General features: G+C 23.1%; 9 protein-coding genes across 9 annotated transcripts; 5 read left to right on the forward strand and 4 right to left on the reverse strand.

The window, feature by feature from the left end:
* Window positions 1-705: 705 nt before the first annotated feature.
* Window positions 706-1,359, forward strand: PCHAS_0817100 (glycolipid transfer protein, putative; the record flags this gene model as incomplete). Its single annotated transcript, XM_737361.1, has 1 exon — window positions 706-1,359. The coding sequence occupies one exon, from the start codon at window positions 706-708 to the stop codon at window positions 1,357-1,359; it is 654 nt and encodes a 217-aa protein (XP_742454.1).
* A 1,184-nt stretch (window positions 1,360-2,543) lies between these two features.
* PCHAS_0817200 (conserved Plasmodium protein, unknown function) lies at window positions 2,544-3,014 on the forward strand (the record flags this gene model as incomplete). The annotated part of the gene is made up of 1 exon (XM_737960.2): window positions 2,544-3,014. The coding sequence occupies one exon, from the start codon at window positions 2,544-2,546 to the stop codon at window positions 3,012-3,014; it is 471 nt and encodes a 156-aa protein (XP_743053.2).
* Window positions 3,015-3,821: 807 nt separating this feature from the next.
* Window positions 3,822-7,680, reverse strand: PCHAS_0817300 (major facilitator superfamily domain-containing protein, putative; the record flags this gene model as incomplete). Its single annotated transcript, XM_737959.2, has 4 exons — window positions 3,822-3,881; window positions 3,983-4,052; window positions 4,164-4,323; window positions 4,485-7,680. The coding sequence occupies 4 exons, from the start codon at window positions 7,678-7,680 to the stop codon at window positions 3,822-3,824; spliced, it is 3,486 nt and encodes a 1,161-aa protein (XP_743052.2).
* Window positions 7,681-9,974: 2,294 nt separating this feature from the next.
* Window positions 9,975-10,986, forward strand: PCHAS_0817400 (thioredoxin 3, putative; the record flags this gene model as incomplete). Its single annotated transcript, XM_016797874.1, has 5 exons — window positions 9,975-10,098; window positions 10,250-10,302; window positions 10,403-10,543; window positions 10,633-10,776; window positions 10,918-10,986. The coding sequence occupies 5 exons, from the start codon at window positions 9,975-9,977 to the stop codon at window positions 10,984-10,986; spliced, it is 531 nt and encodes a 176-aa protein (XP_016653784.1).
* A 765-nt stretch (window positions 10,987-11,751) lies between these two features.
* On the forward strand, window positions 11,752-14,851 carry PCHAS_0817500 (conserved Plasmodium protein, unknown function; the record flags this gene model as incomplete). Its single annotated transcript, XM_016797875.1, has 2 exons — window positions 11,752-11,913; window positions 12,002-14,851. 2 exons carry the CDS (start codon window positions 11,752-11,754, stop codon window positions 14,849-14,851), a joined length of 3,012 nt encoding a protein of 1,003 aa, XP_016653785.1.
* Window positions 14,852-15,250: 399 nt separating this feature from the next.
* Window positions 15,251-16,878, reverse strand: PCHAS_0817600 (conserved Plasmodium protein, unknown function; the record flags this gene model as incomplete). Its single annotated transcript, XM_016797876.1, has 7 exons — window positions 15,251-15,384; window positions 15,519-15,646; window positions 15,753-15,842; window positions 15,938-16,134; window positions 16,256-16,351; window positions 16,517-16,627; window positions 16,780-16,878. The coding sequence occupies 7 exons, from the start codon at window positions 16,876-16,878 to the stop codon at window positions 15,251-15,253; spliced, it is 855 nt and encodes a 284-aa protein (XP_016653786.1).
* Window positions 16,879-18,500: 1,622 nt separating this feature from the next.
* PCHAS_0817700 (conserved Plasmodium protein, unknown function) lies at window positions 18,501-23,987 on the forward strand (the record flags this gene model as incomplete). The annotated part of the gene is made up of 1 exon (XM_016797877.1): window positions 18,501-23,987. The coding sequence occupies one exon, from the start codon at window positions 18,501-18,503 to the stop codon at window positions 23,985-23,987; it is 5,487 nt and encodes a 1,828-aa protein (XP_016653787.1).
* Window positions 23,988-24,530: 543 nt separating this feature from the next.
* On the reverse strand, window positions 24,531-26,311 carry PCHAS_0817800 (ubiquitin fusion degradation protein 1, putative; the record flags this gene model as incomplete). Its single annotated transcript, XM_016797878.1, has 9 exons — window positions 24,531-24,610; window positions 24,690-24,801; window positions 24,902-25,004; window positions 25,120-25,213; window positions 25,296-25,425; window positions 25,530-25,597; window positions 25,723-25,828; window positions 25,927-26,072; window positions 26,263-26,311. 9 exons carry the CDS (start codon window positions 26,309-26,311, stop codon window positions 24,531-24,533), a joined length of 888 nt encoding a protein of 295 aa, XP_016653788.1.
* A 537-nt stretch (window positions 26,312-26,848) lies between these two features.
* PCHAS_0817900 (methyltransferase, putative) lies at window positions 26,849-27,511 on the reverse strand (the record flags this gene model as incomplete). Its single annotated transcript, XM_735136.2, has 1 exon — window positions 26,849-27,511. The coding sequence occupies one exon, from the start codon at window positions 27,509-27,511 to the stop codon at window positions 26,849-26,851; it is 663 nt and encodes a 220-aa protein (XP_740229.2).
* Between the last annotated feature and the right edge of the window lie 113 nt (window positions 27,512-27,624).

Below are 27,624 nucleotides of genomic sequence, written 5' to 3' on the forward strand. Positions count from 1 at the left end.
TTGCAGTGTTACACTAAATTTATACAGTATATTTTTTCTTACTTTATTTAGGGACAGTTTTGTGCAAATTGTATAAAAACACACCTTTCATTCAGTTTCAACTATTCATGGATAATTTGTATGTACCCAAAATATATTTCTTTTATTCTACATTTTTGTAAATATATTAATCAAAGCTTAAAAAATTGTATATAATTTATATATTTTATTATATAGAGGTGTAAGCATATATACATTTATGTGCAGCATAATATGTGTGTTTCCAATGTTGCACTTTTGATTTGTTTTTCTATATATGTGCAGAATTTTCTTATTTAAGTTTTTGATTTTTCACTTTGTTTTGTAATTGTATACATTTTATCGAACCAAATAAAAAATGAGAATGAAAAATATGAGCTCATCATAATTTAGTGACAATTAATATCACTTTTTTTTTGTTTTGTGGTTGTATATATTTAATGTATGGCTTACATATACATAATTCATTAGTTGTAAAGCCTTACCGAATATGTTTTCCATTTAAATAATTAAAGCAATGTTTTTTAACACGTTTTTTTTATATTTTTTCGTTATTACATTTGTATAATTAATAATTTGATTGCATTTTGTCGTTTATTTTTGTTTTTTTTTTTTTGTAAATTTGTTTTGTCCATTTATATTGAGAGAAATAATAAATGATACACCGAATAAATTCAAGTTAAGAAAATGACTGATATAATGGAAGACAACACAATAATAACAAACATACATAAAAAGTTTTTGGAATGTAGAGAAGGGGATGAAATAGTTGTATTAAAGTTATGCGAACTATGTAATACTATTTGCCCTATTTATAAAAAAATATTTGGTGATGGTTTTATAGCAGATCTACTAATAAAAGACTTGAAAAATTCAACTTGTAAAGTTCAAAAAGCAATTGAAAAATTCCCAGAAGAAACTAAATATGTGTCTATGCTATATACTTATAATATAAAAAAATATGAAAGTATAGACAAATTAAAAACCGATGTTGATAATGGAATAATAAATTTTTTATGGATGAAAAGAACTATAGAATTTATTGTTGTTTTTCTTGAAAAATGTTATGTAACAAATTATTCATCTAAATTAAATATATGTGCAATGCAAGCATATGATGAAGTTTTAAAAAAATATCATGGCTGTATAACAAGTAATATTGTTAAATTGGCATTGAAATTGTCACCATCCAGGGACAAACTCACAGAAAGATTGGGATTAGGATCCAATGAAAGGGCAAAAATGATTTTACATAAATATCTTTTAATAGCTAAATCATTAGTTAATGATCTTTCAAGAACAATTGAAATGAATAATTGTAATTTTTTGGACAAAGTTTGAAATAAAAAAGAAAGAAAAAAAAAAGAAATTCACACCAATAAATAGCTAGAAAAAAAATATTTACACCATTTTCACCTTTATGTTCAGAATTTTATAAACTCTTTTAATATAGAATAAAAATAGTTTGCGAATTTTTACCTGAACATGTCATATTATTTTGTTACTTTTACTTAAATAATGGCTATATTATGCATGTGTTAATATGATTTTGTATTACTAATATTTTTTTGTTTAACAATATTATACATGGGAACCTTATTAATTAAAATTATTTTCTTTATATATAAATAGAAAAAAAGGTGTGTACCTAATATGGACAAAATCCATTTTTTGAAAAACCGAAAAGGACGAGATACAATTGTATGCACAATTAAAAAAGAATTACACGATTGCTGCTTTTCTTGTCTCATCACTTTTTTAATTCGAATAAAAACTCCCAAAAAATAATTGTATAAAATATACCTTAATTTACATTATTATAAATGGAAAATTGAAATAATCGCAAGAATATAACGATTTAATATTTTTCCATTTTTGTAATATACTCCCTTTCACATGGATTTAAAATCATACAGTGCAAACAGGTTAACAAATAATTTTTAAAACAAATTTGTATGTAACCTAAAAAATTGAGCATAATATTTTATTCATATAAATAATATATTTAAGTCCTTCTTTGGTTATATTATCTTTTTATATTATTTCCCTAACTTTATTTTAAAACAATAAAGTTAATTCTTAAATTTAGTAATCCAATTATTAAGAATAAAATCCTTTATTAGTGATTGTAAAATATCATGTAAGGGAAAATTATAATGGGCACAAATTTTGCGAACTTAAAAAGTGTATACTTAATTTGTGGGCATATTTATATGTATGCATTCGAAAATGGAAAAAATAATAAATAAAAAAAAATAAAAACATTGCATATATTATACATTATTTTTTACTCAATTCAATATAAATTAATAATAAAAACAGAAAGAAAAATTAAAATGTAAAATAATAATAAAAAAAAAAATATTACAAAAATTATACTTAAGAAAATATAAAAAAATAAATGAGGGGAATAGAAATATTATATGAGGAAATAAAAAAAAAAAATAGTATATATTCAAATTATCAAGATGAATATTAATGTATAATTTTTTAAAGATAAATAATATATTATTTAATTAGAAAAAATGAAATCTAATAATGAACAGGATGGGAAAGATAAGGACGACTGGGAATACCATCCATTATTTTTATCAAAAATTCCAAGTAAAAAAGATATCGATAAAAATTCTGCTCTTTTAGCATTGATAACATTAATAAATGAAGAAGAGGAGAATGAAGAGTTTAATTATGAACCTCGAAGAAAAAATTTAAATAAAAAAATAACAGAAAAAGGGGAAATTATGTATAAAAACCATAGAAGGAATTTATGTCAGCCTTATCAACAAAGAAACAATAATTTAAGTTTTATGGATAAAAGACATACAAATAATAATTTTGGTAATAATAAAAAGGATGATGTTGTAAATAATGAAGAGAAAAATAATGAAAATAATTCATCTGAATTAGTGAATGATGACAAAGACAAAAGTAAAATGGAAACTACATCCATAGGAGAAGTTTTAGTTTGCTTATCCATGTTGGATTTAAAGAAATAGAAACTATAAATGTTTTCTTCCTCTTCCAATATACATTCCCCAGAAATATTTCGTCATTTATCTAATACTCTTTACTTATTTATATACCCATTTCGTTTTCAATTTATTCACTTCCATGTTTTAGCTTTTCTCTACCAATTTTTTAAAGCATATTTTTAGTATACCATGTTTTTATTTTTCACAAATATTTATTTTTCCCCTATTTAAAAAATGTGAAATATAACTTACATATATATATACGTTTACATGATAAGGGGAAGATATATTATTTGAAATTTAAAAAACAGAAATTGTTTTTAATTAAATTTTAAATACTTATTCATAAGAATATTTATGATTGAATGGGCAATAAATAAATGATAAAGTTGTAAATAATGAAATATATAAAAGCCCCAAAATATGTTGGAAATAAAATGTGAATATCCAATTTGTTTCTACTATTTATATTGTGGGTATATAATTTTACACTTTTCTTTTTTACGTATTTTACATAAAAACTATATTTTTTTTATTATGAATAACAAATGCTTGAAATGTATTAGTTGGAGGGTTATAAAAAACGACGAAAAAAAATAACAAACATTAAGAATTAATTGAAATAATTAACCAATTATATATTGTTACCAATTTAATATGTACAAAAAAAAATGTCAATAGTAAAAAATAATAATATATAGACACAAACATAATTATTATCAGAATATATACACCTTTGTTTTTTTAAAAATAAAGCATATAAATGTGTGTATATATACTGCACACTAATAAAAAATAATTTCTTTATCTTTATAAAGCATGTCCTGAATTTTACATCAGGGGCTCCTCTAATTCATGGGTCTCTTCATTTCCTTTTTTATCCGAAAAATCCTAATTAAAATTAAAATGTAAAACATATACAATAAATGAAAGCATATTTAATTAAAACACAATATACAGGTGCCCTAAATTTTTATCGGATATGTTATTACCAAAAAGTTCGCATACAATAGTAGGAAGAAACCGATACAACTGGAGTAAAGTATCATAGTAAAACCAGCCCTAAAAATGTAGAAATAGGAAATAAGAAATAAGTAGAAGTGGTAATAATATTGAGACTAAAGGGGGTTTCATAAATTGGATTGTAGGAACAATCAGTTTTGAATAACATACTTTAAAGCCAATCGGTTATTGTTAGTATATTTGTGCATTATGTCCATAATAATTCCGGATAATAACGGTGCAGAAAACCACCCAAACACATTGTATATAACTTGAGATACGGCGGAGGATAAACTTTTCTGGTGGTTGCTCACACATGACAATAGCATTCCTAAAAATTAAAGAAGAGAAAGATGGTGATCATAAAAATGTGTGTGCATATATAGGGCCCATAAGGGGCATTGCCAAATTTTGAGAAGAAACTTTAAAAATTTTTTTTGACGATTTTGCCATTTTTGCCACTTCTGCAACTTCTACGAGCTTGGTACGTACCTACTGCGACGGGGACAAGGGCTGACCCAGTAAACAAACAGAGCCATAAAGAAATTGAGAAAAATATAAAATTTGTTAAATGGGCAGATAGGATTCCAAATATACATGCGGATATTGCAAAGGCAGTAGCAACTTTAATTGTTTTTGAATAGTTCGTATTTTTATAGCCACCAAATAAATCACAAATAAATCCACCAAACCATACACCCGATGTAGGAGATGTTAAAAAACATAATGTTGAAACTGTGACAATTTTCATTTTTTCTGTTAACAAAACAACAGACATATATTCAGTAATCCAAAATTGAATACCCGTAACAACAAAATATAAATTACTCATACCTAAAGTTATTATTATATATAATTTATTATTTAATAATTTTTTAACTTCTTTAAATGTTTTTTTTAAAACATTTGTTTTTTGTTCCATAATATAAGTAGCTGATCTGTTATAGCTTTTTCGATTCATATTAGTTTGCTGACCTTGATATGGAGATATGTGTTTATTTTTTTTGTTTAAACTATTGAATATGTTCGACTGACTATTCAATGTCATTTCGTTATATTCGTCCATACCCAAGTTACCAATATTTGAACTTCCAAATTCATTTTCACCAGTTTTGAAATCTTCAATTTCATCTTTTTCAATATCTGAATATTCAGAACTTATATTTATCATATTGGATGGAATAAAAATCATTATTAAAAAAATAGGTAATAATAAAAAGGCTTGAATTAAAAATGGGGATCTCCATGTTGTTACAAAAGACATGTTGTTAAATACTGTATTAGCTTGATTATAATTATTTGATAATATTCCTCCTAAGAAATAACCAAAAACAGTTCCACCGATTGATGCCAATTGTATGTAAGACATCCATTGAGTTGCTTTTTCATCGGGAGAAAATTCATCAACCCATACTGGTAAATAAACAACAGGTATGGCTTGACATAATCCATTAACAAATCGAGATATATACATAATCATCATACCACTGGCATTACTAAATATGTATAAAGATATAGATAATAAAATGATACTAACCGTTACTAGCAATTTTGCTGATATTAATTCAAATAAAATACTAGCTATTATTGTTCCAAATATTAAACCACAATAAACTAAACTTCCTAATAATGATTGTTCAATATAACTAAGAGGAAAATCTTTTTGTATTTCTTCTAAAGTAACAGGTATAGCTCCATGATCAAAATTACATAAAACGGATAGACCAATCATTAAAGTTAATGTTAATATTAATACGTTGTTATGTTGATTTTGCAAATTTATTTTATTTGTTGCTTTTTTTGAAAAAATATATTTATTTTTTATGTCTTCTCCATCTTTAATATTGTATAATAAATTATATTCATAATTATCTACATTATTAGTGTTTCTAAATCCATTATATAAACAATTATTATGCTCTAACTTTCTATCATTCTGTTGTGTCAATATAGATGATATCATTGATGTTAATATTCCACTATAACTAAAGCTTCCTCTTTTTTCAAAACTTTCTAATTCTGTTTTTTCATAACTATCAATCATTTTACATTTTGTATAATTTTTTAATCTTCCCATTTCATGATAACTTATTTTATTATTATTATTCCAATTATTTAGTTTATCAGTATAATTATGTTCATTCGCTTTTGTTGTGTTTGTGTTTAAATTTGGAGAGGCAGTCCCTACAAGACCAAGATTAGCAGATACACCTTCCGTATCGATAATTCCCTTTTTATCATTTTCATAATAATTTACCATAGTTAAAAATTTATTTAATTCTTTGATATGTTTTTTTTGTTTTATTTCTAAGGGTGACACATTGTTATTTCCTTTTATTCTTTTTTTATATGGTGAACTATTATACTGTAACTTTGTCTGAGATTTTGTTTTATTACCATTTTGATCACTAAATAAACGCTCTCTTTCTAAGTTCGAAATTATTTTATTCTTTGGTTCTCCCTTATGTGATATATTACTATATGCTCGATGGTGCAGAGGAGATACATTTCTTATTTTCTTATTTATTATTTTTAAACTATAATCTTTTACTAATCTTCCAGAATTCGGTTCATAATATTTTCCTTCATTTTGATAATAATTATATAACTTATTATCTTCCTTATTGTTATATAAATGACTATGATCACTAAATTCGTTACAACTATTATTTATATGATCATCGTAAGCTTGCTGATTATAGTATATATAATTTGGAGCATTCTTTTCGTTCTGACTTTTTTCTAACCATGCTCCTTTTCTATTATTATTTAATCCGTTAATTATATTATTATTTTCTTCATTGAAAATATTAAATTGGTTTTGATCATAAAAATTGTTACCATTTTGAATATCCATATTGTTATTATAAATGTGTGTATTTTTATTTTTGCCTTTTAAATTTATTAGACTCGTTTTGCTGATTAATTCGGTTTTACTATTCACATTATTGTTGTTACTTGTGCAGTTCGTACTGTTAGCACTATTTAAACAGTTTGCATTATTGATATAATTTAACTGATATATGCCAATAGAATTGTGTCTACGTCCCTTTGGTTCAACATTGTAGTAAGGGGAATATAAATTATTCTCTTCAATAGTATTATCACTACTATAAATAATATCGTTTTGTTTTATGCCTAAATTAAGTAATTCATAATTTTTTTCAAAATTATTTTCATCAATTATCATCTTATTATTATTATAAAGACTATGATTATTTATTTGTTCTCGATTTTTTTCAGATTTTCCATTAAGAAATTTGTCTTTTGTTATATTTGTATCATATGCTTTATTAATATTACCATTGTTATATTGAGTTTTTTGTTTTTGCAAAATAAATTTATTATCTAATTCAGAAAGATGGGTACCTTTACCATTTATGTTAATATTTGGCTGGTTCATAAAAACGGCTTTATTATTAATAGGGTTACATTTTTTATATGATTGATTTATTTCTTCATTTGCTTGTTTTATAACTTCAATATTGTTATTATAAAAATGGATATTATTATTTTCGTCTTGTAAATTTTCTATATATATTGAATTCATTTCATTTATGTCTTTTTCTGTTTCATCCATATTATCGCTTTTATTACTTTTTAATGTTTCATCTCTTTGTATATTAATATAGCTATTTTCCCTACCATACTTGTAGACATATTTTTTATTTTCTAAAACGTCCTCCATTTTTTTTTTTTTGCAATATTTATAAAAATAAAAATAAAAAATGAAATATCACTTTTCCTATGTCACTATAATCAGCTCAATTACAATGCACACATATATATGCATATATATATATGTATTTTTTATAGGGCTTTTGCCCTCATACTATTTATTCCAATTTTTTTTTTTATATTTGTCAATGTGAACTTAATTTTATACTGCTCTTAAAAAAAAAAATATAAGTAAAAATAGATTTTATACTTTATGTGCATAAATGAAGGCTTTTCTTTATATGTCTTAAAGCATTGCAATTTATAAATGAATTTATTTTTTTCTTACGATAAATTATGAAAAAAACAATGCACACAAAGTTGGTATGAATATATAGATATAAAATATATGTGTGTAGTATATATATGCTTACACACACATGTTAATGAAATAACAAAATAAAAAACACTATTGTATTCTTCTGTTTTGAAAACAAAAAAAAGTTCTTCGAATTAAGACGTGACTAACATTTTAAATTTCTATATGATTTAACTAATTGTTGTCTCTAGTTCCACAACATTATATATGTGTGTCAAAAAAGTTAATATGTACATATATGCAACTATCAAATGAAAAATATTTGGATATTTCACAAATTAATAGAATTGTATTATAATGTTTTATACATATTTATATTTCAAAAATACAGTTCAAGAATATTAATGAACTAAATATATTTTTATTAAAATTTGTATAATCGATTTTTTCTAGACATATCATTTTTTAAGCACTGTTACGTGTCTGTTTGTGCTCTATTTTATGCTATTCAATTTCAATATATTATATACATCTGAAAAAATATTAATTATTGTTTATAATAAAAATTTTATATACATAAAAATATATTCATGTATATTTAAATAAAATATATGTATGCATACTTTATGTTAATGTATATATTTTTCGAAAGTACTTACACATATTTTCATACACCCAAATGTTACAAAAAAATATGCATATCTATATATATGCGTAATTTATTGCGCGCGCATTTTTTTAATCGCACACGCGTACGGTTGCACGGAAAACAGTATTTATTAAATAATAAACTAATGGTAATAATAATATTTTTTAAATTTAATTATATTTCTAATGGTTTTATACTCATATCATTTTCTTTCTTTTTTTTTGAGTTTATTATTTTTATTTTTTTTTCGTTATATTTCTATTTTGTTTCCCTTTCTTTCAAATCAGCATTACACAAAAAGAACAAAGAAAAAAAAAATACTTGCCGATATTATGCACATACAAAAAAAAATTAATATAAAAAATATAATCTAAAACGACGTAAAAATAAGCATATAAAACATTTGCCCACGTATATACACATATTAGACATACATTAGACATATATGTGTGACTACCTATTAAACATATTGTTATCATGTTACGTTACCATTTATTACTTAAAACTATACATACAATAATATGTTATATATATGTAACATTTTTCTTTATTAATTTATATTTTCCTATTTTAATATGCTATATATTAAATCTTTGGTTTTTCCCCCCTATGTCTTAACCCTCCTCCCATATTATAATGTATTTATTCAACACAAAAACGTGTTTAGTGGTGGACATGCATTCTTAAAAACATCGCATATTTTTTATGCAAAAATAGAGCTATTTTTTTCTGACTTGTTAACATATTTATTCCTTTATTTTATAATCGAAAACACTGAAAAGTAGTAGCTATATTTTTAGCCAGGTTAGCATTTATTCAAGCATACTTATGTGCATAACAAACGTAAAAATGTAGTAGTCATATACAGACATATAATATATGTGTGTAACAGTAGAACAAAAGCTTTATTTTTTAAAACGTAAACTATCTTACAATTACTCGATAGCATTATGGGGGGTCTCTTTTTATGTTACACAAGTCTTTGTTAAACGATATCAATATTAGGAAATAATAATTTTTGATATTATTTTGTAAAAAAAAAAATCCTTAAACATAAAAATTGTGATAGTATAACAATATAAACATATAAGAAAATTTAAAAAATGATATAATAAAATAACAGATTAAATAATATTATAACTATGACAAATTATACTTATTTATAATTAAAAAAAAATTGTTTGGTAAGTTGCTGATATTTTTTAAATTATTTTTCGTTGCAAAAGGAATATATTGCAATAATTGTTTATATATAAAATATTTATGAACATATTAATATACGTTTTAAAATTTTAAAATGAATTTTTAAAAACTGATGTTAAATAATTATTAAAAAATCATGTAAAGGGGGAAAAACATGGCACTAATTTGCATTGGATCAGTTTGCTTTTCATTATTTCATGTTGGCATTCTAATTTTAGTTATTATTAATTTTTTTTACTCCCATATAAAGAAAGTGTTGCCTCAATGTTTCAATAATGGTAATCTCGTTTTTACGCGTTTCTTCCTGCCTAGCTTTTTGCATACAATATAATCACTACATATAATGTATGATTCCTCTCTTGTTTGGATATTTATTTACATCGTTTTCAACTGGCATATACTTAAATCATGATGTTCTTCGCCTTTTAGATAAAAAAGATCAAATACAAAATGTTCTACAACTAAAAAAGAAAAACCGAGAAGTAAAAAAAAAAAATAAATATGGACAAATCTGTTCTTCATTTAGCAAAGCCTTCATTATATCTTTTATTTTATATATACATATTTTTTTTTATTTTGAAGTATGGAAAAAGTGCTTATATAAAACTACCAGGAAATTCGAGTATACAAGACGTATTTCAGTCTACCCAATGTATGTCTGTTGTTTTGAAGTTTGGAGCAACTTGGTGTAAGCCCTGTGTTAATATTGAAGAATATTTTCGAGTAGGAAAAAGTGAATATACCTATTTTCTAACACAATTGGACAATACTTATAATTTTAATATATGTCATTACTTTCTATGCCTTTTTAGAAACAAGCAAATTATTATGTTGCTACATTAGTCTCTATTGATGTTGATACTCATAAAGTATTGAAAAAGGAACATAATGTTAATGCCTTGCCAACATTTGATTTTTATTTTTTTTTAAATAATGAATGGATATTAGCAGAAAGGGTATGAACAAATTATTAATATATTTTGCACACATAAATGAGACGAATCAAGATAAACTATATCTTTATGAATTATTACATAAATTAGCAAACGGTGTTAATATCAAACATACGATTTTTTTTTATTTTTTTTTTAACACAGATTGAAGGGGCAAATGAAAAGGAACTTGAAAAGGCCTTTCAAGCATATGCCCTATCAAAATTGGAATAATTCAAGGAAAAGAATTTATGGAACATTACATATATTGTGATGTCTATACTTAGTATTCCTATATTTATAACAAAACATATACATAAAAAAATGATAAAATGGGTTTATATTTATATTTTTGATCTACTTCATTTCTAACAGGTTATTATTTATAAATATTTTTTTATGTACCTTTTATGTAATATGAAATAAAAGAATGTGATAAAAAATAACTTCATTCATATATGTATGGTATGTGTGCATATTTCAACCCACTTGTGGTTTTACTATTTTTTTCCAATATTTTTCCGTTATTAATAAATTAAAACATTTTGAACTTGACAATTTGTATGATTAATTTTTTATCATAATTAAGCATTGGCAAATGACACAAAAGTAAGTAAGAACAGGCAAATAAATAAATATCCATATATCTCCAATTTTTTTTTTTTTTTATAGCTAGCTATTATTCAAATGTGAAAAAAAAAAAAAATGGCACAAATTTTCCTATGTTCAAATTAAAAAGCATAATGTATTTTATTCTTACATATTTTTATACATACATATATATGCATATATACTAGAAAAATATTTACACGAACTAGGCCATATAATATAAAAGGCCCCCGATTTCATCAAACAGAATAAATAAAATATTAATTTATCATGTTAATAGTTTTAATTTTTTTTTTTTTTTGGTAACTCTTTGTTAATTCTATACCATCACAAAACACAAGAGAAAAAGCATAAACGAAAATAAAAATGAAGTGAACATATAAATATAAAATGCTTTTTAACATTAAAAAAAATGAAATAAAAAAAAAAAAAATATTACTATTACTTTTTTTATTTTTAATTTATGAACAATGCTTGTTTAAATTCGTTTATTCCTTTGCTGTTAGCCGAAGGTCATTAGTTTTAAACTCGTTAGGAGACAACAATGGGGCCGTAAGTTTTTTGAAAAATCGAAACAACCAGTATATATATTATATGAATGAGCATATATATGTTTACCCCTTTTATTTATTCTTTATAGGCACATGTTAAGAAAAAAAAAATAAATGAAAACAAAAAACTTCTCCTGGATATTGGGAATAGTCTTAAAGAGAATGATGTGCAAAAATCATTAATACACCTGGATAATTTACTAAATAATTATGAACATGATAAAAAGTTTTCAAAAAGCATGAGCATGCTTTGTGGTAATGTTTTGAACTTATGTAGTAGATTTAATGATATTAATAGTATGGTAAAGATTATTGAAAGTATGAAAGAAAAGAAGATCGAAATGCTTGAAAATTCTTATCTAGCTATTTGTAATTATTATATTTCAAATAATTATATATATGAATATTTATTAACAATTAATAAAATGATAGAAAAAAATATAACAATAAGAGAACGGTTTTATAAACACATTTTGGTACGAATTATAGACCTACCATTGGATGAATCAACTTATGAAAAACGATCAAATTCAAGCAACAACTTAAGTTCGAATACTAATGAAACTGGAGGAAAGAATAAAATAAAAAATATTCGAAAAATAAATAATAATAATGAAAAGGATAGTAATAATATAGATAAAATAAGTGTAAAAAGTAAACGATGTCATTTAGTAAATAATATAGACTATGATAATTTTAAAGAATATATCATAAAATTAAATAAATATAATATAAATTTAGAAGAAGAAGATAAAAAATATATTTTAAATAATTATTTAATAATTGATATATTTAATCATATGAATTCTAATAAAATAAAAATTAAACTTATTTATGTTTTGAAACTTATTCATTATGTGTATGAAAATATACAACATGTCATAAAAAAAATTGATGATAATTATATTTTTAATGATATAAAAAAGGATAGTTCGAAAAATGGCAGAGAACAAAATACAGGCAAAATTGAGATCCTTAAAAACATACTTATGGAGCAAGTACAAACCATTTTGGAGTTATACAAAAATAACTACGAATCGATGAATATAAATATAAAAAAAATTCAAGAAAATTTAGATGAAGAGGAAAAACGAAGTTTATATTATTGTGTAAATAAAATAGTTAAAAAAATTCCATTTATTAAATTAACAGAAAATATTAAAAATACTTATAATTGCAAAAACTGTGATGAAAATATAAATACATATTTCTTAACACTTAAACAAGTTATAATAGCTATTATTAATATTATACTTATTACTCACCTTTTTAATTATAAAGAAATATTTAAAATAAAGCATTTTTTTTCAATACTTAATGGTGATCTTGACACACAAACTTCCTCTACACAAAATGAAGACACCAAGCCCAGTAGTGGAAATGTAGAAAAACAGGTAGATGATAATACAAATAACAAAACTGAAACAAAAGGAAATTTTCAAAATACAGGAGATATAAAAAAACATTTTAATGTTGGAACATATACATGTTTATTGGATGGAGCAAATATTGGATATAATAAACAGAATGTCGAAAATGGAAGATTTAGCTTTTTACAAATAGAAATATTAAAAGAAATAATTAAAAAAAAAAAAAATGAAACACCTTTAATAATATTACCTAAAATATATCATTATAAAAATTCATTAAAGCATTTACAAGGGGAACATGAGAATGCGGAAGAAAATAGTTCAGACATTTTTATACCAAACAAAACAATTAAAATTAAAAAAAAAAATACAATAAATCAAGGAACAAATGATAATAAACAAAATGGTGCTCTTTCATATATAAAAAGAATTTTTAATAAATTAGATAATACTGATGTTGATATAATAAAGAAATGGGAAAAGGAAAAATGTCTATATATATGTAATTATAATATGTATGACGATTATTATTATATATTAGGAAGTTTGGCAAAAGGAAATAATTTATTTAATATATATTATTATATAGACATGTTATCAAAACATTATTTTATTTGTGAAAATTTAAATCATAATATAATTATAGATTATTATTCTCCTAACGATGATTCTACTTTAGAATATAGTCATAGAGAAATTCTACACGTTCATAACAATCTGATTTATGATCAAAATACCAATATAATGGTATTAGTTACTGATGATAATATAAAGATGGAAAGTAAATACATTTCGATGAATGAGCAATACTATAACGATAAAATTAAGAAACAATATCGAAATATCAATAGTGATAATAGTAATAATTATGGTGGAAGCAATAATTCTTTTAAACAGTTTGAAAAATTCAAAAAAAATCTAAATTTTAAAGACAAAGATGAAATAAATTATGAAAAAAATATATTTATGGAAACCTACCGCTACGATGCTGATACAGGCAACCACCTATTGATGGAAACCCAGTATGAAGCAAAAGCGGAAAACCAGGTCCCAGAAAAAGGCGGTGAAACAGGCAGTGAAGCAAGTAGCGAAAAAGGTAGCGAAAAAGGTAGCGACAAAACGGGGCTTCATTACAGTAATATATATATAAAATGCGTAAAAAACTCAGATAGTACGCAAAAACCAATATATATATATACAAATGATAAAATGAAAAATCATTATTTTAATGAATATACAAACTTTATATTAAAAAAATGGAAAAAAAAAAGTTTTGTATCTTTTTATTTTAAACAACCAATATCATTAGACGATTTAAAAAGCCAATCAGAAAATGGTGATATTGATATAAGTGATATTATACATAATTATAAATTGCCATATATAAATTTAGAAAACTCTAAATTATATATCGATGATATTATATCTTACAAAAACAAAAAAATATATCATGTTAAAATTAATTCTCCTGGAAAAACATTCTTGTCTTATCAAAATGAAAATATACCATTTATGCACTATAACTCAAATATAGTTAGATATCTGTGTATAGATCTTTCCAAGATTTAGGAAAAATCTTACTTTTGTCATTAATATTTTGTAACTATTATAATATATCCTTAAATCATTTTCTTTATATTATTATCTTCTACATAATCTAAATAGTATATGGATTATTATATATTTTTTTTTGAATTATAAATTTTTTAATTTTTATATATTTTATTCTTTTTTATTTGCACACACACTGTATTTTTGTAAGCTACCAAAATTTATGTCTGTTATATTTTTTTTTTTTTTTTTGAAAATTTATTATTTTTTAAATAAATTCCTAGGTTATCAATAAGTTTACATTTTTTATTTAACATATAATAATTTTGTATTATATTCACAAAATTTGGACAACTGTTTGGATGTTGTTTGAGAAGGTTGTGACTGATCACACTTTCCTATTGGTATGTTTATTTTTTAAAATCCACCAATTTGATTATTCATCTTTACATTATTCATAATCATATAATAAATATCTTCATAATTGTTTGTTCCAAATAAATTTTTAAGTTGATCTTCGTTTATATTATCTTCGTGGAACATATTGCGAACTGTAAAATGGGTAGAGAAAAAAAATGCATACATGTATTGTATATATAACATTGGCAAAAGCAACCAGTCTGGACTAACAAAAATGCTATGCATGCAAAAATAATTTTCGTTTTTTATTTAATTTTTTTAGTACGATAGTTTGTTATTTCGGCAGGGCTTATCAATGTATCATTAAACTCGATGTTGTGGAATATGGCCTTCTGCTTTCTTTCCCAAGGTAGCACCTCCAATTCGCACACACATTTTAAAATTGTTTTGTCCCTACAAAAGATGGTAGAAAAAATTAATATATAGTGAGCGTGTTCAAAAATTGCAGATGCATATCCAATATATGCTTGGCACATAAAATAGTTCATAATTTGTTTACCGTTTTATAAACAAAATTATAATAAAATGCGAAAAGAAATCCCCCATCAAAATGTAATATCCTGGATATGCAAATCTAGTCTTTCCAAACCTTAAAGATGAAAAAATAAAAAAATATACATAAATATTTAAAATTTGGATATATATATGCATATCTTTACTTGTGTAATATTCTATTTTTATTACTCGTTGTGATTATTGAAAAAGAAAAATGGGAATGTAAATAACATAAAGTTGATAATTGCTAGACACATTATAAAGATAATCAGCTTGTTACAATACTTGACATATTTTAGCGCAAAGGTTTCTGGATGTTCTTTAAAATGGGTATATATCAATACTCCCTTGACTAAGAACATATTTATAATAGTTATTATGAAAGCCTGATAAAGGACGAATATGTATATACGTGATATCAGATCAGTGGGATTACACTAATGTATAATAAGCATGCTATATATCAGGATAATGAAACTGTTATTTTTTTATTTCTTTATATATTACTATTAATAAATAATTCTTCAAAAAGGAAATAGAGCCACATAACATTGCCACTGTATTTTCTTGAAACTGTCTTGTCTTTTTTGTAATAGCGTATGCCTATGTGGAAATAAATATTTACGATAATGAGGGCCAAGGCATAAAGATTATTTACAAAAAAGTTCGAATTTTTCGAACGAGTTTATTTCATTTAACATTTATGGAAGCACGACACAATTGCATACATATGCATTGCTAGCTTTATTTGAAAAAGATTTTCTTTACCCCTTTATTGGCACACATTTGGCTCTCGAATTTGTTCCATGTTATATATTTTCCGTTATTATGGGGAGAGACAAAATATATTCCATACATACTCTCAAAATCGGATTCCGCCTTAAACATACGAAAGGAAAAGAAAAAATATATGAATTATAATATGATGGCTATAAAACTACAGTTAATCATATTTATTCAAATGCGGGACGTTATATTGCAGTAGTAGTAGAGTAGTTTGCTATTTATATATATCCTAAAAGGTTAATTACCACAAATAAGGGCAGCATCAACGAAATTAATATATATGCACCAATGGAACATAATGATATCAAAATTCGTATCCAACTATTAAACTTATATGGATCCATTGTTTTACATATTTTTTAACATCACGTACATTTATGGGGTTGCACATAAATTAATAAATGACTACAAATGTGCATGTGTATGTATACCCCTATTAAACATTTTTGTATGTGTAAAAAAAATTATTTGGGGTATGGAAAAAAAATAAATAAAATATTTTTTTTATATTTAACAATATATGCTTCCTAAAAAATTACATTATTCCATATTTATACAATTATTTTATTTTTTTTATTTTACTATTATTTATTTAACACCAAATTTTTAATTTTACAACATGAATATTTTAATTGAAATAGACAAATAATTATTAAATAAAAATCAGAACATTTCTGGAAATATTTTTTTTTATTTGAAAAATAACAACGTTGTTTATACAACAAAAATGCACGACGTTGAAAATTTTCAAAATCAATAGACATAACTACATGCGTACATATTTATTTTTTTTTTTCCTATTTATATTATAAGGTGAATATATATAGACAAACATAAAATATATATAATATTTTTGGAAACTCTAATATTTATATATATTTTTTTTTATAAATTATTTTTTCCTATGCATAAAAAAGATAGAAAGGAAATATTTGTTTTGCTAAATTACACTTTTGTTATCTTAACATTTTTATGGTGATTATTAAAAAAATAAAGGAAACAAAAGATATAAAAATAAAATACAATAATAAGAATAGTTTTGAAAAATATTTTTTTCATTACACTTTTATATCTTTACATATAGACAGTTAATTCTTCGTAAGTATGTCCAACAAACAATCAAAAAAATTGAAAAAAGAAAAAAAATCATTGTAACAACGGGATGAATATTTTATATTTTACTCGATGGTTGTAGGGGATAATTTATTGCTATTATAAAAAAATATTAATATAAATTAAAAAATGATAACTATAATTGTTAATAATCATCACTTATTTTTGACATATATCAATAATTAACCGTGTCATAAAAAATGGATATATAACTAAATACATTATTTTATTTTATATAACAAAAGGGCAATAACTTTCCTACATTATTCATAAAGCATTGTTAATATTATTTTTGTACAAACAAAACAATAAATAAGACAACACCATTTTAATTGTTAATTTTTTACGATTTATATTGGAAATATAATCTTTTGTATGCACATGCACACATTGCAATGTTACAAGAATCATTGTGTTGTGATAAATGTAATAAAAACTTACAAGTCTGCATATATGAAGAAAAATATTAAATATTATTATGATTTTGTATATTTAAAATAAACTTCCTAACATAAAATGATATAATTCAAGGAGAAAACATGTTCCACATATATATGGGCAAAAATATTGTATGGCGTGTATAACTCATGCGTATGTATAGATTTTTGTTTTTATATTTTTTTTTTGCGAGAAATATTAAAAAAATAAATACAATATGACAGAAAAAAATTGATAATAATAATTAATAAAATATTTTTACAACATCCTTGATAATAGTATAGAAAAATATATTTTAATTTATCCCTAGGTGAAAAGAAACGAAAGAAAAGGGGAAAGAGAAAAAAAAAAAATTTTTTTTTTTTTCTCTCCTCGATTTATAAAAAAAAGAAAAAAGCTAGCTTGGCTTAATAAAATGACAAAGTTGAAAAATGGGATATTTTGTTTACCAGATAAAAAATGGTATAAAAATGGCAAAATGAAAAATAGTAAAACAACAAAAAAATATATTTACAAATGTATAGATATAAGGAAAATAGAAAAGCATTATCAATCAAACAAACTGGAAAATTATTACACATACATAAATTTATATGAACACATTTTATTAAAAAATTGTTATAAAAATGAAGGGAATGAAATTGATTTTAATTTTTCAAGTAAAGAAAATAACAACGATGGAATAAATATAGAACAAAAAAACATTAAAAAAAAATTTGGATCTATATTTGATGGTTATTCTGTAACAAGTGTATATATTTTTGAAACCCTACTTTTCCTTGCTTTGTCAGGTGGAATTATTAACATTTTTGATAAAAATTTTAACTTGATTTTGCAAAGGAAACTAAACAATTTTAACATTAAAAATGTATCAGCAAATAAAAAAGAAAATACAATATGCTTTGTTGGGAGTTCAGATGATATGTATATTCTTTATTTAGACGAAATAAGCAATCAAAAAGAGGAAAATGATATAAATTGTGGTCATAAAATAAATAAAAATATTAATGGCATTTCCATGGATAGTGTAAAATATGTAGCCAATACAACCACTGCTATGTTTGACACAGAATTTGATAATACCGTCATACAATTCAATAAACAGTTTTACAAATATTTAAATAAAAATGAAAAAATATTTGTAAACGCTTTTATTCATAATAATATAGTTAACTACAATATCAACAGATTAAATAATTGTGTAATTAACCCACATTTTGACAATTATGAAAATAATAATTTATGTATATTATCCTCAAATACGACTGTATCAATTTTACATGTCTATGGATTTTATATAAACAATACTGTATTATTTAAAGATAAAGATATTTATAATATTTATTGGTATAATTCATATATTTTTATTTGTAAACATGATTCAATTTATATTATTAATTTTTTTTATAAAACGAAAATTGCCCATATAATTTTGTCATATCAATTGTCTTCTTTTGAGGGTATACCTACTATACCTTCATTTAGTAAGAAAGCAAAAGTAGATGAAATAAAAAATGGAAAGATTGAAAAAGATCGTTTTAATTATCCTATTTTCATTTGTGAAGCAGAAAAAGAAATGTATATAATAGGACGAGAAAAAAATATTAAAGTTTTAAAATTGGAAAAAAAAAATCAAACAGAAGAAGTAAAAGTCCTATACGATTTTTTTCTAAATAGCTATATAATTAACATGCACATTTTTTATAATAAAAATATGGACATATTATTAGGTGACCCAAAATATTATATATCTGTAATAACACATATAAATGAAAATTTAACAAAATCGGAAAATAAAAAAAAGTGTAATAGTACATCATTTGGTCATATTATATTAACAAGCAATAATTATATAGTCTATAAGAATAATATAGATATTAAAATTGGGAATTGTAAAGGTGCGCATATGATAAAGACGAATGGTAATCAAGGAGAATATATTTATAGTAACAACCATGGATATACTAAACCAGTTGAAGAGAGTAAGCAAGCCAATGAAGAAAAATATGTAGACCCTCATCACAGTAAATTACAGCATATACCAGACCATACTTCCATCAACACAGCCCCTATAAATGGCATTACTGTTGACACCATCCCAGTATTCCCAACCTTTCCAACCTTTCCAATATTTCAATATTGCAAATACGGGAATTATAACAAAATGAAGGGCACAAAGAAAGGGGGAAGCAGGGAAGGCAGTTTTTGTCTATACATTTATCACAATAATAATGCAGTTTCAAATAATTTCACATTACATAACAACAATAGTAAGAGTGAAATGTGTATTTGCTTGATGGGCTTTCGAGAAAAAAATATTAAGGAAATATTCACCTATTTATTAGTAGAAAAAAGAAAAAATATATTTACAATTTTAAATAAACTTAAAAAAGAAGAAATAAACAAATCCAATAATGATCTAACTAATATTATTGTGGAAATAATTTATTTGTGTTTAAAATATGGAAAATATTATTTGGCTGCAAAAATATTTATTAAATTAAACAACCATTTTGATAATAAACAAAAAGTAACTTATGATATTATTATGCTTTTCTTTTTTTTTAATAAATTGCACATTTTGTCAAAGTTTTATATCAAGCTTAAATGCCAGGAAAGAGAAAAATTAAAAAATAAAAAAAAATTATATAAATATATTTATTTATGTAAAACGGAAAATAATTGTACTACTATGGAATTCCACAATATATTGGGAAATAAGTATAGAAAGAACAATTATAAAACGAAAAAAAAAAAAATAAATAAAATAAAAAGTGTAGTGTACTTTATTTATCGTGTAATGCGTATTATTAAAAAAAATAAATTGAAAAGGGAAAATGAAAAAGAAGGTAAGGGGAAAAAAAAAAAAAAAAAAAAAAAATATTATTTTTTTAATACAAAAAATATATTTAATAAATTTTTAATTCTATTATTATTAAATGATGTTTATGAGTTTAATAAAATATATAAATGTTCCCCTAGTCATTATTTAAATATTTTTAAATTAAGCAAATATATTATTTCCTATCTTAGGAATAATATAGGCTATTTAAAAAAAAATATATTAAACCGGTTTAATTTTTTTGGCCCTACATCATTGCTGAGTAGATATAATATAAAAACTGAAGAAGAAGAAAATAATGAAATAAGGAATACAAAAACAAAAAATAACGGTACCATACATTCTACAAACTATAACAAATCCCAAAACCAAAATCCAAATTTTGAAAAATTTCCTTTAGTGTGTTGGAAAAAAAAAAATAAATCTGAAAAAAAAATACTCCTAGATATCCTTCTTAACATACTTTTTAAATGTAACTACTCTTACCCAATTGAACTACTGTTATGTAGAACTCAAGAAGAAAATAAAAAACAAAGGAATGAACATAATTCAATAAGAAGATATATACATGAAATATCCAAAGATCCGATAAAGAAGAAAAAAACAAATAATATATGTAGCAAAAATCAAAATAATTTTACAACAAACGCAAGCAGTAATATAGTATCGAATAATTTTCCACTTCCTAGAGATACTTTTATTACAAGTACAGGGGAAGTACCATACTTGTCTGATAAATCGGAACATAATGATAAAAATTGTAAAAACAAAAACAATAGTAGTACTTCCATAAATATGAACTACACACAATCCCACGAAGAATATTATAAAGGGGGAGAAGTAGGAAAAGAAAGGAGGCCTCAAATTGGTGAAGCAAACAAAATTGGCAAAACAGAGACACACACAGGATTTACAAAATATGATGAATGGAATAAAAAAAAAACTCCAGACAAATATAATGATATAAAAAAAGAAAAAATAATTAATATGTTAATAGAAAGAAAAGATGAAAGTGTATTTGATTATCTCAATCAATGTAATTGCCAATGTTTAAAAAAAATTATAAATAAAAATGCAAATAGATTATGCCAAATTAATATAAAAAAAACTATTCCTTTATTACTCATTAGGAATATAAAAGGAAAGGGGACAAACAAATATGAATATTTTTTTAATCCTAATATTATTATCAAAAAATTAAAAAAAAATCCATATTTTTTATATAGATATTTAAAAAAACTACAAAATATTGAATATTTAAGAATATATATTGATTTATTAATTTTTTTAATATTTATTTTTGACCCGTTATTATTAATAAAATTTTTAAATAAACATTACAAGTATATAAATTTTAAGAGACTACATTTTTTTACGTCCTTTTTTAATTATTTTTATCTTACCCTCGAAAATGATCAGATAAATAATACCAATCATAATAATACAAGTGCCTTTGATAAACAATCGAAGCCTGACTCATTTCAAATAAACACTGACGAAGTAAATATAAAGGACGAACCTGCAAGCTCCCATGAATTGCCCATAGAAGAAAGCAAAGAACCAAGCGCTAAAGATGAATCAGTAAAAAATGAAAACGAAAAAGATACTGTGGCTGAGTTTAAAGATATAAGCCAAGTAGACAAGATGGGCAAAACATTGAATAGTTTGAAAATAGAAGAAGAGTGGAGGGGAAGAAAAAATCGAAAAACATTAAAGAAATATTTTAAAAATGAACATATAAGTTTGTTATATAACTATTTACTTAACAATAATGTAGAAAAGAATAAATTAGTAAATTTATTTAATTTTATAAAAAATGAATCAAAAAAAAATAAAAAATTTTCAAAAAAAATAAACCTTTTTCTGCATGTTGAAGGATATATATATATAAAACTTGGATATATAAATAAAGCTATAGACATATATAGAAAATTATGTAACTATGAAGAAGTTTATTATCTTATTAAGCGTTATAATATATCGGTGCAGGAAAATATAATAAAAGAGGTCGAGAAATTTCTACTATTAAATAGTTATAATTCTATAGAAAATAAAATGGATACTGATTATTTAAATGGAAATATAAAGAGAATATATAATTCCCAAAAAGAGGTAAACACTCTTGATGAAGAAACAAATGAGTGTACTCCTGTTCTAAAGCCATTTAAATCAAAAAAAAACGGCATAACAAAAAATGAAAAAACAATTAAGTTAAAAGACAACAATTATAAAGACATTAAAAATGAAGGAAACATGATTAAGTATTACATTAATAATAGTGTTGATTGTGATAATATGGACAAAGAAATTATGCATGAATTATATTCAAAAGAAGGTACAAAAAAATCAACGAAAAAAAAACGTATGAATAACCAAGTTGATATATTATGGGATAATGATAAAAAGAAAATGAAAAAAATCCGTAGGAAAATTTTAAAACATTTTTTACTCGACCATATGAGTAAAGAAATGAACTATAGCACACTAGTTAATATGCTTCAAGATTTATATTATAAAAATAATATTTTAGTAAGTTATAATTCTATATTAAGCAATGATAAAGTAAATGTATTCAATATGCTTAATGAAATAAAAAAAAAAGGATATATTATATATAATGGTAAAATTAAAAAAGAAGTAAAAAAAAATGAATTGAAGTTAATAAACATAAATGAAAATTATCTTTTTAATAATAGTGATTGTGAAAGTAAACAAAACAATTTGATATTTAATGAATATATACCACAAAGTTCAAATCAAAATAGTAATTTAGATATACATAATGAAAAAACTTATAGTACACAAAAAGAAATACCATCAAATTATTATCTTTATGATGAAATACGAAAAAAACCGCATGTTTCAGAATTATCTTCTTTTTGTATTGCATGCTTAAATAATATATATCATGATGCAGGTTTATTTTCAAAAAAAAAAAAAAATATCGACCTAAAAAGTAATCATAAAATTAAAAATAATATTGTATTTTTTTTTTGTAATCATATGTATCATTTAAGATGCTTAAAGGGTGATGAATTTGTATGTGAAATATGTTCCTAAAATTTTATCAATTAATTTGATATGCCCTACACAAAAATACAAGTGTATATGCTTTTCATTTTTTTGAAAGTTTATTATAACTCCTATTCCTCTTTATATTATTTTTAATACATTTTTTGTATTTCATTTATTATGTATAATTTTTCAATTTTTTTTTATTCCCATTTTTGATCTGTTAATTTAATTAAATTAATCATAAATTTGTCTACAATTCATATGCTTGTTCATTTATTTTTCAAATTTTTTTTTGGCATGATAAAATGCTATTCTTCATCCGCTTTGTTCCCATACTTTTTACTTTGCTTTACTTTATTTTTTGTTAACTCACACTAAATAAAATTAATATAATGTTTATTTATTAAAAATAAATGTAAACTATGTCGATGAGTAGTGTGCGACTAAATGGATCCTGAAAGGGGGTTGTTGGAATTTTTCATTTTTTCATATATTTATCAGTTTTATAAATAAAGTTATAGCCACCCCTAGAGAAATGTGCATTGATATAATTGGGTATCAATGGCTATCTATTTTTAATTTAAAATTTTATGGATATTTTTCTTTGACAAAATCGAAAATAACGTCAGCATCCTGGATTGATGCAACTTCGACGTCCTTTTTTTTTTCTGCAAATATAAAAAAAAAAAAATTTGAGATAAATATGGTTAATTTATATCACTATTTCATATAATATATTTTAAATACCTGAATCTATTTTAACAACATCAAAATAGTAATCAAAATTGTTGTGAAATATACATATCGTGCTGTTTTTTGTTAAGCAAGAGTAATATCTAAGTTTCTCTTCCAAAATTTTCTGCCATATTAAAGTTTGTAAAATAAAAAAAATTGTGTATTATGCTTATACATTTTTTTATGCTACAAATAAAACAGTAACTTATTTTTCATCATCCTACCTTTGGCTCGTCTAGTTGAAAAAACTTTTTATCATGTGGTTGTAGAATGACACTAGTAGCTGTTTCAAGTTTAACAAATTTGAGTCTTACTACATCAAAACACCTATTCAAAAATGGTTGAAATAAAGTATGTATAATATATTATTGTAATAAATAGAAAAATAATTACAACTCTTTTTTGGACATGCAATATTATGTTACTATTTTATTAAGCATACTTTAATTGTAATGATTTCATAATATAATTTGGAAGAAATAAAAAATTTTTTTTAGCTTTAAAATCTAGTACATTGATAAATATCCTATCCAGCTCTAAAAAAGGTGTGTATATAAGCATGTGTTTGAAAAAGATAAAATAAAATAAAATATATGTAAACATTATTTTTAAACTTACTATTAATATTTTTATAATTATTTGGCATAGTAATTTCTGGCATTGTTATTTTGTCATAGATTTCCTTCTTTTTTATGTCAACCTTTTCTATCACAAAATTCCAAGGGACTTCAATATGCTTGCTTAACAGCTGTATGGAAAATAAAAATACAATTAGCATATATTTAAAACGGTTGAAAATGCCATAGCATAACAAATCCCAACATTATTAACAGTCTTTGTTTTTTTTATTACTATGTCATATATAAATATGGGCAAGGATGCCTTGTCACTATATTGAATATTGTCATGGCAAAATGTCCCTGTGTTATTTGAAAAGTTTGTAAAAGTTGTGTTATAATAAAATAAATTATGAAATATGCGCAAACATTTTTCATTTTGTCTGATAATTTGAGAGCACAAATAAATGCAACCATTTAGTGCTTACCAGAAAATGGATTAAATTTATCACTTAAGGGAAGTGCAATTAAATAAAATTCATTTTTCTCTTTTCCCAAATTTAAGTTATTTATATCATTCACATAGGTTAATAGCTAGTTGAAAAAAAAAAAAATATTAAAATAAAAAGTGAAGCATAAAAATTATTATATATGGATGGAAATAAAAGTTTATCATATTTGGGGCAACTAACCTTTGTCTTGTAAATAGCTTTATATGCATAATTTTTTATTCTTGTTAATATATTTGAATATGGTTTAGACCTATAAAAGCTACTACTATTGGTTAGGCTATAAGAAAGCCGGTTTTTATCGACATATTTTGTGTCCACAAAAGCACCTAATTAAAAAATATCAAAAAAATATTTAAAAAAATGTTAAAAAAACATAAAATGCGAGCACAACTATTTGGCTAGTGTATATATAATTATGACCCTATCAAACGTAATAATAATTATAAACAAATGTGTAGAGTGAAAATGGTTAGCATGCATATGGTTATATAACTTTTTTTCAATTTAATTGCTTACTTGTAATTAATGAAAAAGCCAAAAGAAGATTTATAACAAGCTTGAACATTTTAGTGTATTTATAAAAGAATTGCCCATACTCTTTTTCAAATATATCATTGGATTTGTGTAATTTATTTTTCTACAATTTAATATATTGATGGTAAATATGTAGTATATACAAACAGTTCAACGAAATACGTCAGAAAAATATGCACAGAATAAGTAGTATCTTGATGGGAACTACTACATTTCGCTATATTTATTTACTGATTATTTTTTTAAGCTAGCTTTATTCTCCCAATAAAAAAGAATATTCATAATGTGAACATCTACGGATGAATATTGGCATGTGTATCAGGTTTTTCATAAGTATGTTTCACTTATATATTGTTTATATTTTTTTTATAATTTTATAGTTTTTGTAGATTTTTTTAAAAAAAAATTAAAAATAAATGCAAAATATGTTTATGCAATACACATATATATAGGTTTACATTTTTTATTTCGTTTTCTATTTAAAAAAAAAGAAAGAACACCAAACAAAATCATGCATATACATTATGTATGCTATACAAAGGTACTTGTATTTTTTTTCTCTTTTCTTCTACGAACACTTAAATATTAAGGTAATAATTGTTTGGCCTGTTTTACCCCCAAATGTTATGGTTTCATATAAAATTTCATCAATAACAGATAATTGAATTTTCGAGCTATTTTGATTAAAGGAATTAACAATTTCTAATAATTCTTCTTTACAGCAATTACATGAGGTTATTGAAAAAAGTGTATTTACTTTAAAAAAAAAAGAAACTTGCTGAAAATATTCAGTTTGTTTATTATTCATAAAAAATATATCAAAGGTTCCTTTATCATTTAATAGGTCATATGTTCTTGTTAACTTTGAGTCAGCTGAATTTAGTTCCGTTCTAATATTACATATATCTAAAACCTGTACATAAATATTGTTCATGTTATTATCTTCAAAAAATGATCTAGCTAAATCAATGGCTGTTTTTGAAAAGTCAAAACCATATAAATTTATAAACCCTTTTTTATATAATTTATGTAAAAATAGTCCATTACCTGATCCTATATCAAGTATAGATATATTTTTATTTTCTTTAAACTTATTATCAACCCAGTTAATTATTTTATCACAATTTTCTTCAAACCATTCTTCCAATTCTATATTTAACTCTTTGTAGTTATCCTTTTCATTTGTGTATATCTTTTCCCAATAGCTTAATTCATGTAATTCAGACGCCATCTTATTTTTTATACGTATTTTATATATTACTAATTTTGTATTATATAAAAATTATTATTTGGCTTATAATTACAAACTCATTTATTTTTTATTTTTAAACATATTGTCTCGAT

Source organism: Plasmodium chabaudi (assembly GCF_900002335.3).
Source record: "Plasmodium chabaudi chabaudi strain AS genome assembly, chromosome: 8".
Taxonomy (NCBI): domain Eukaryota; phylum Apicomplexa; class Aconoidasida; order Haemosporida; family Plasmodiidae; genus Plasmodium; species Plasmodium chabaudi.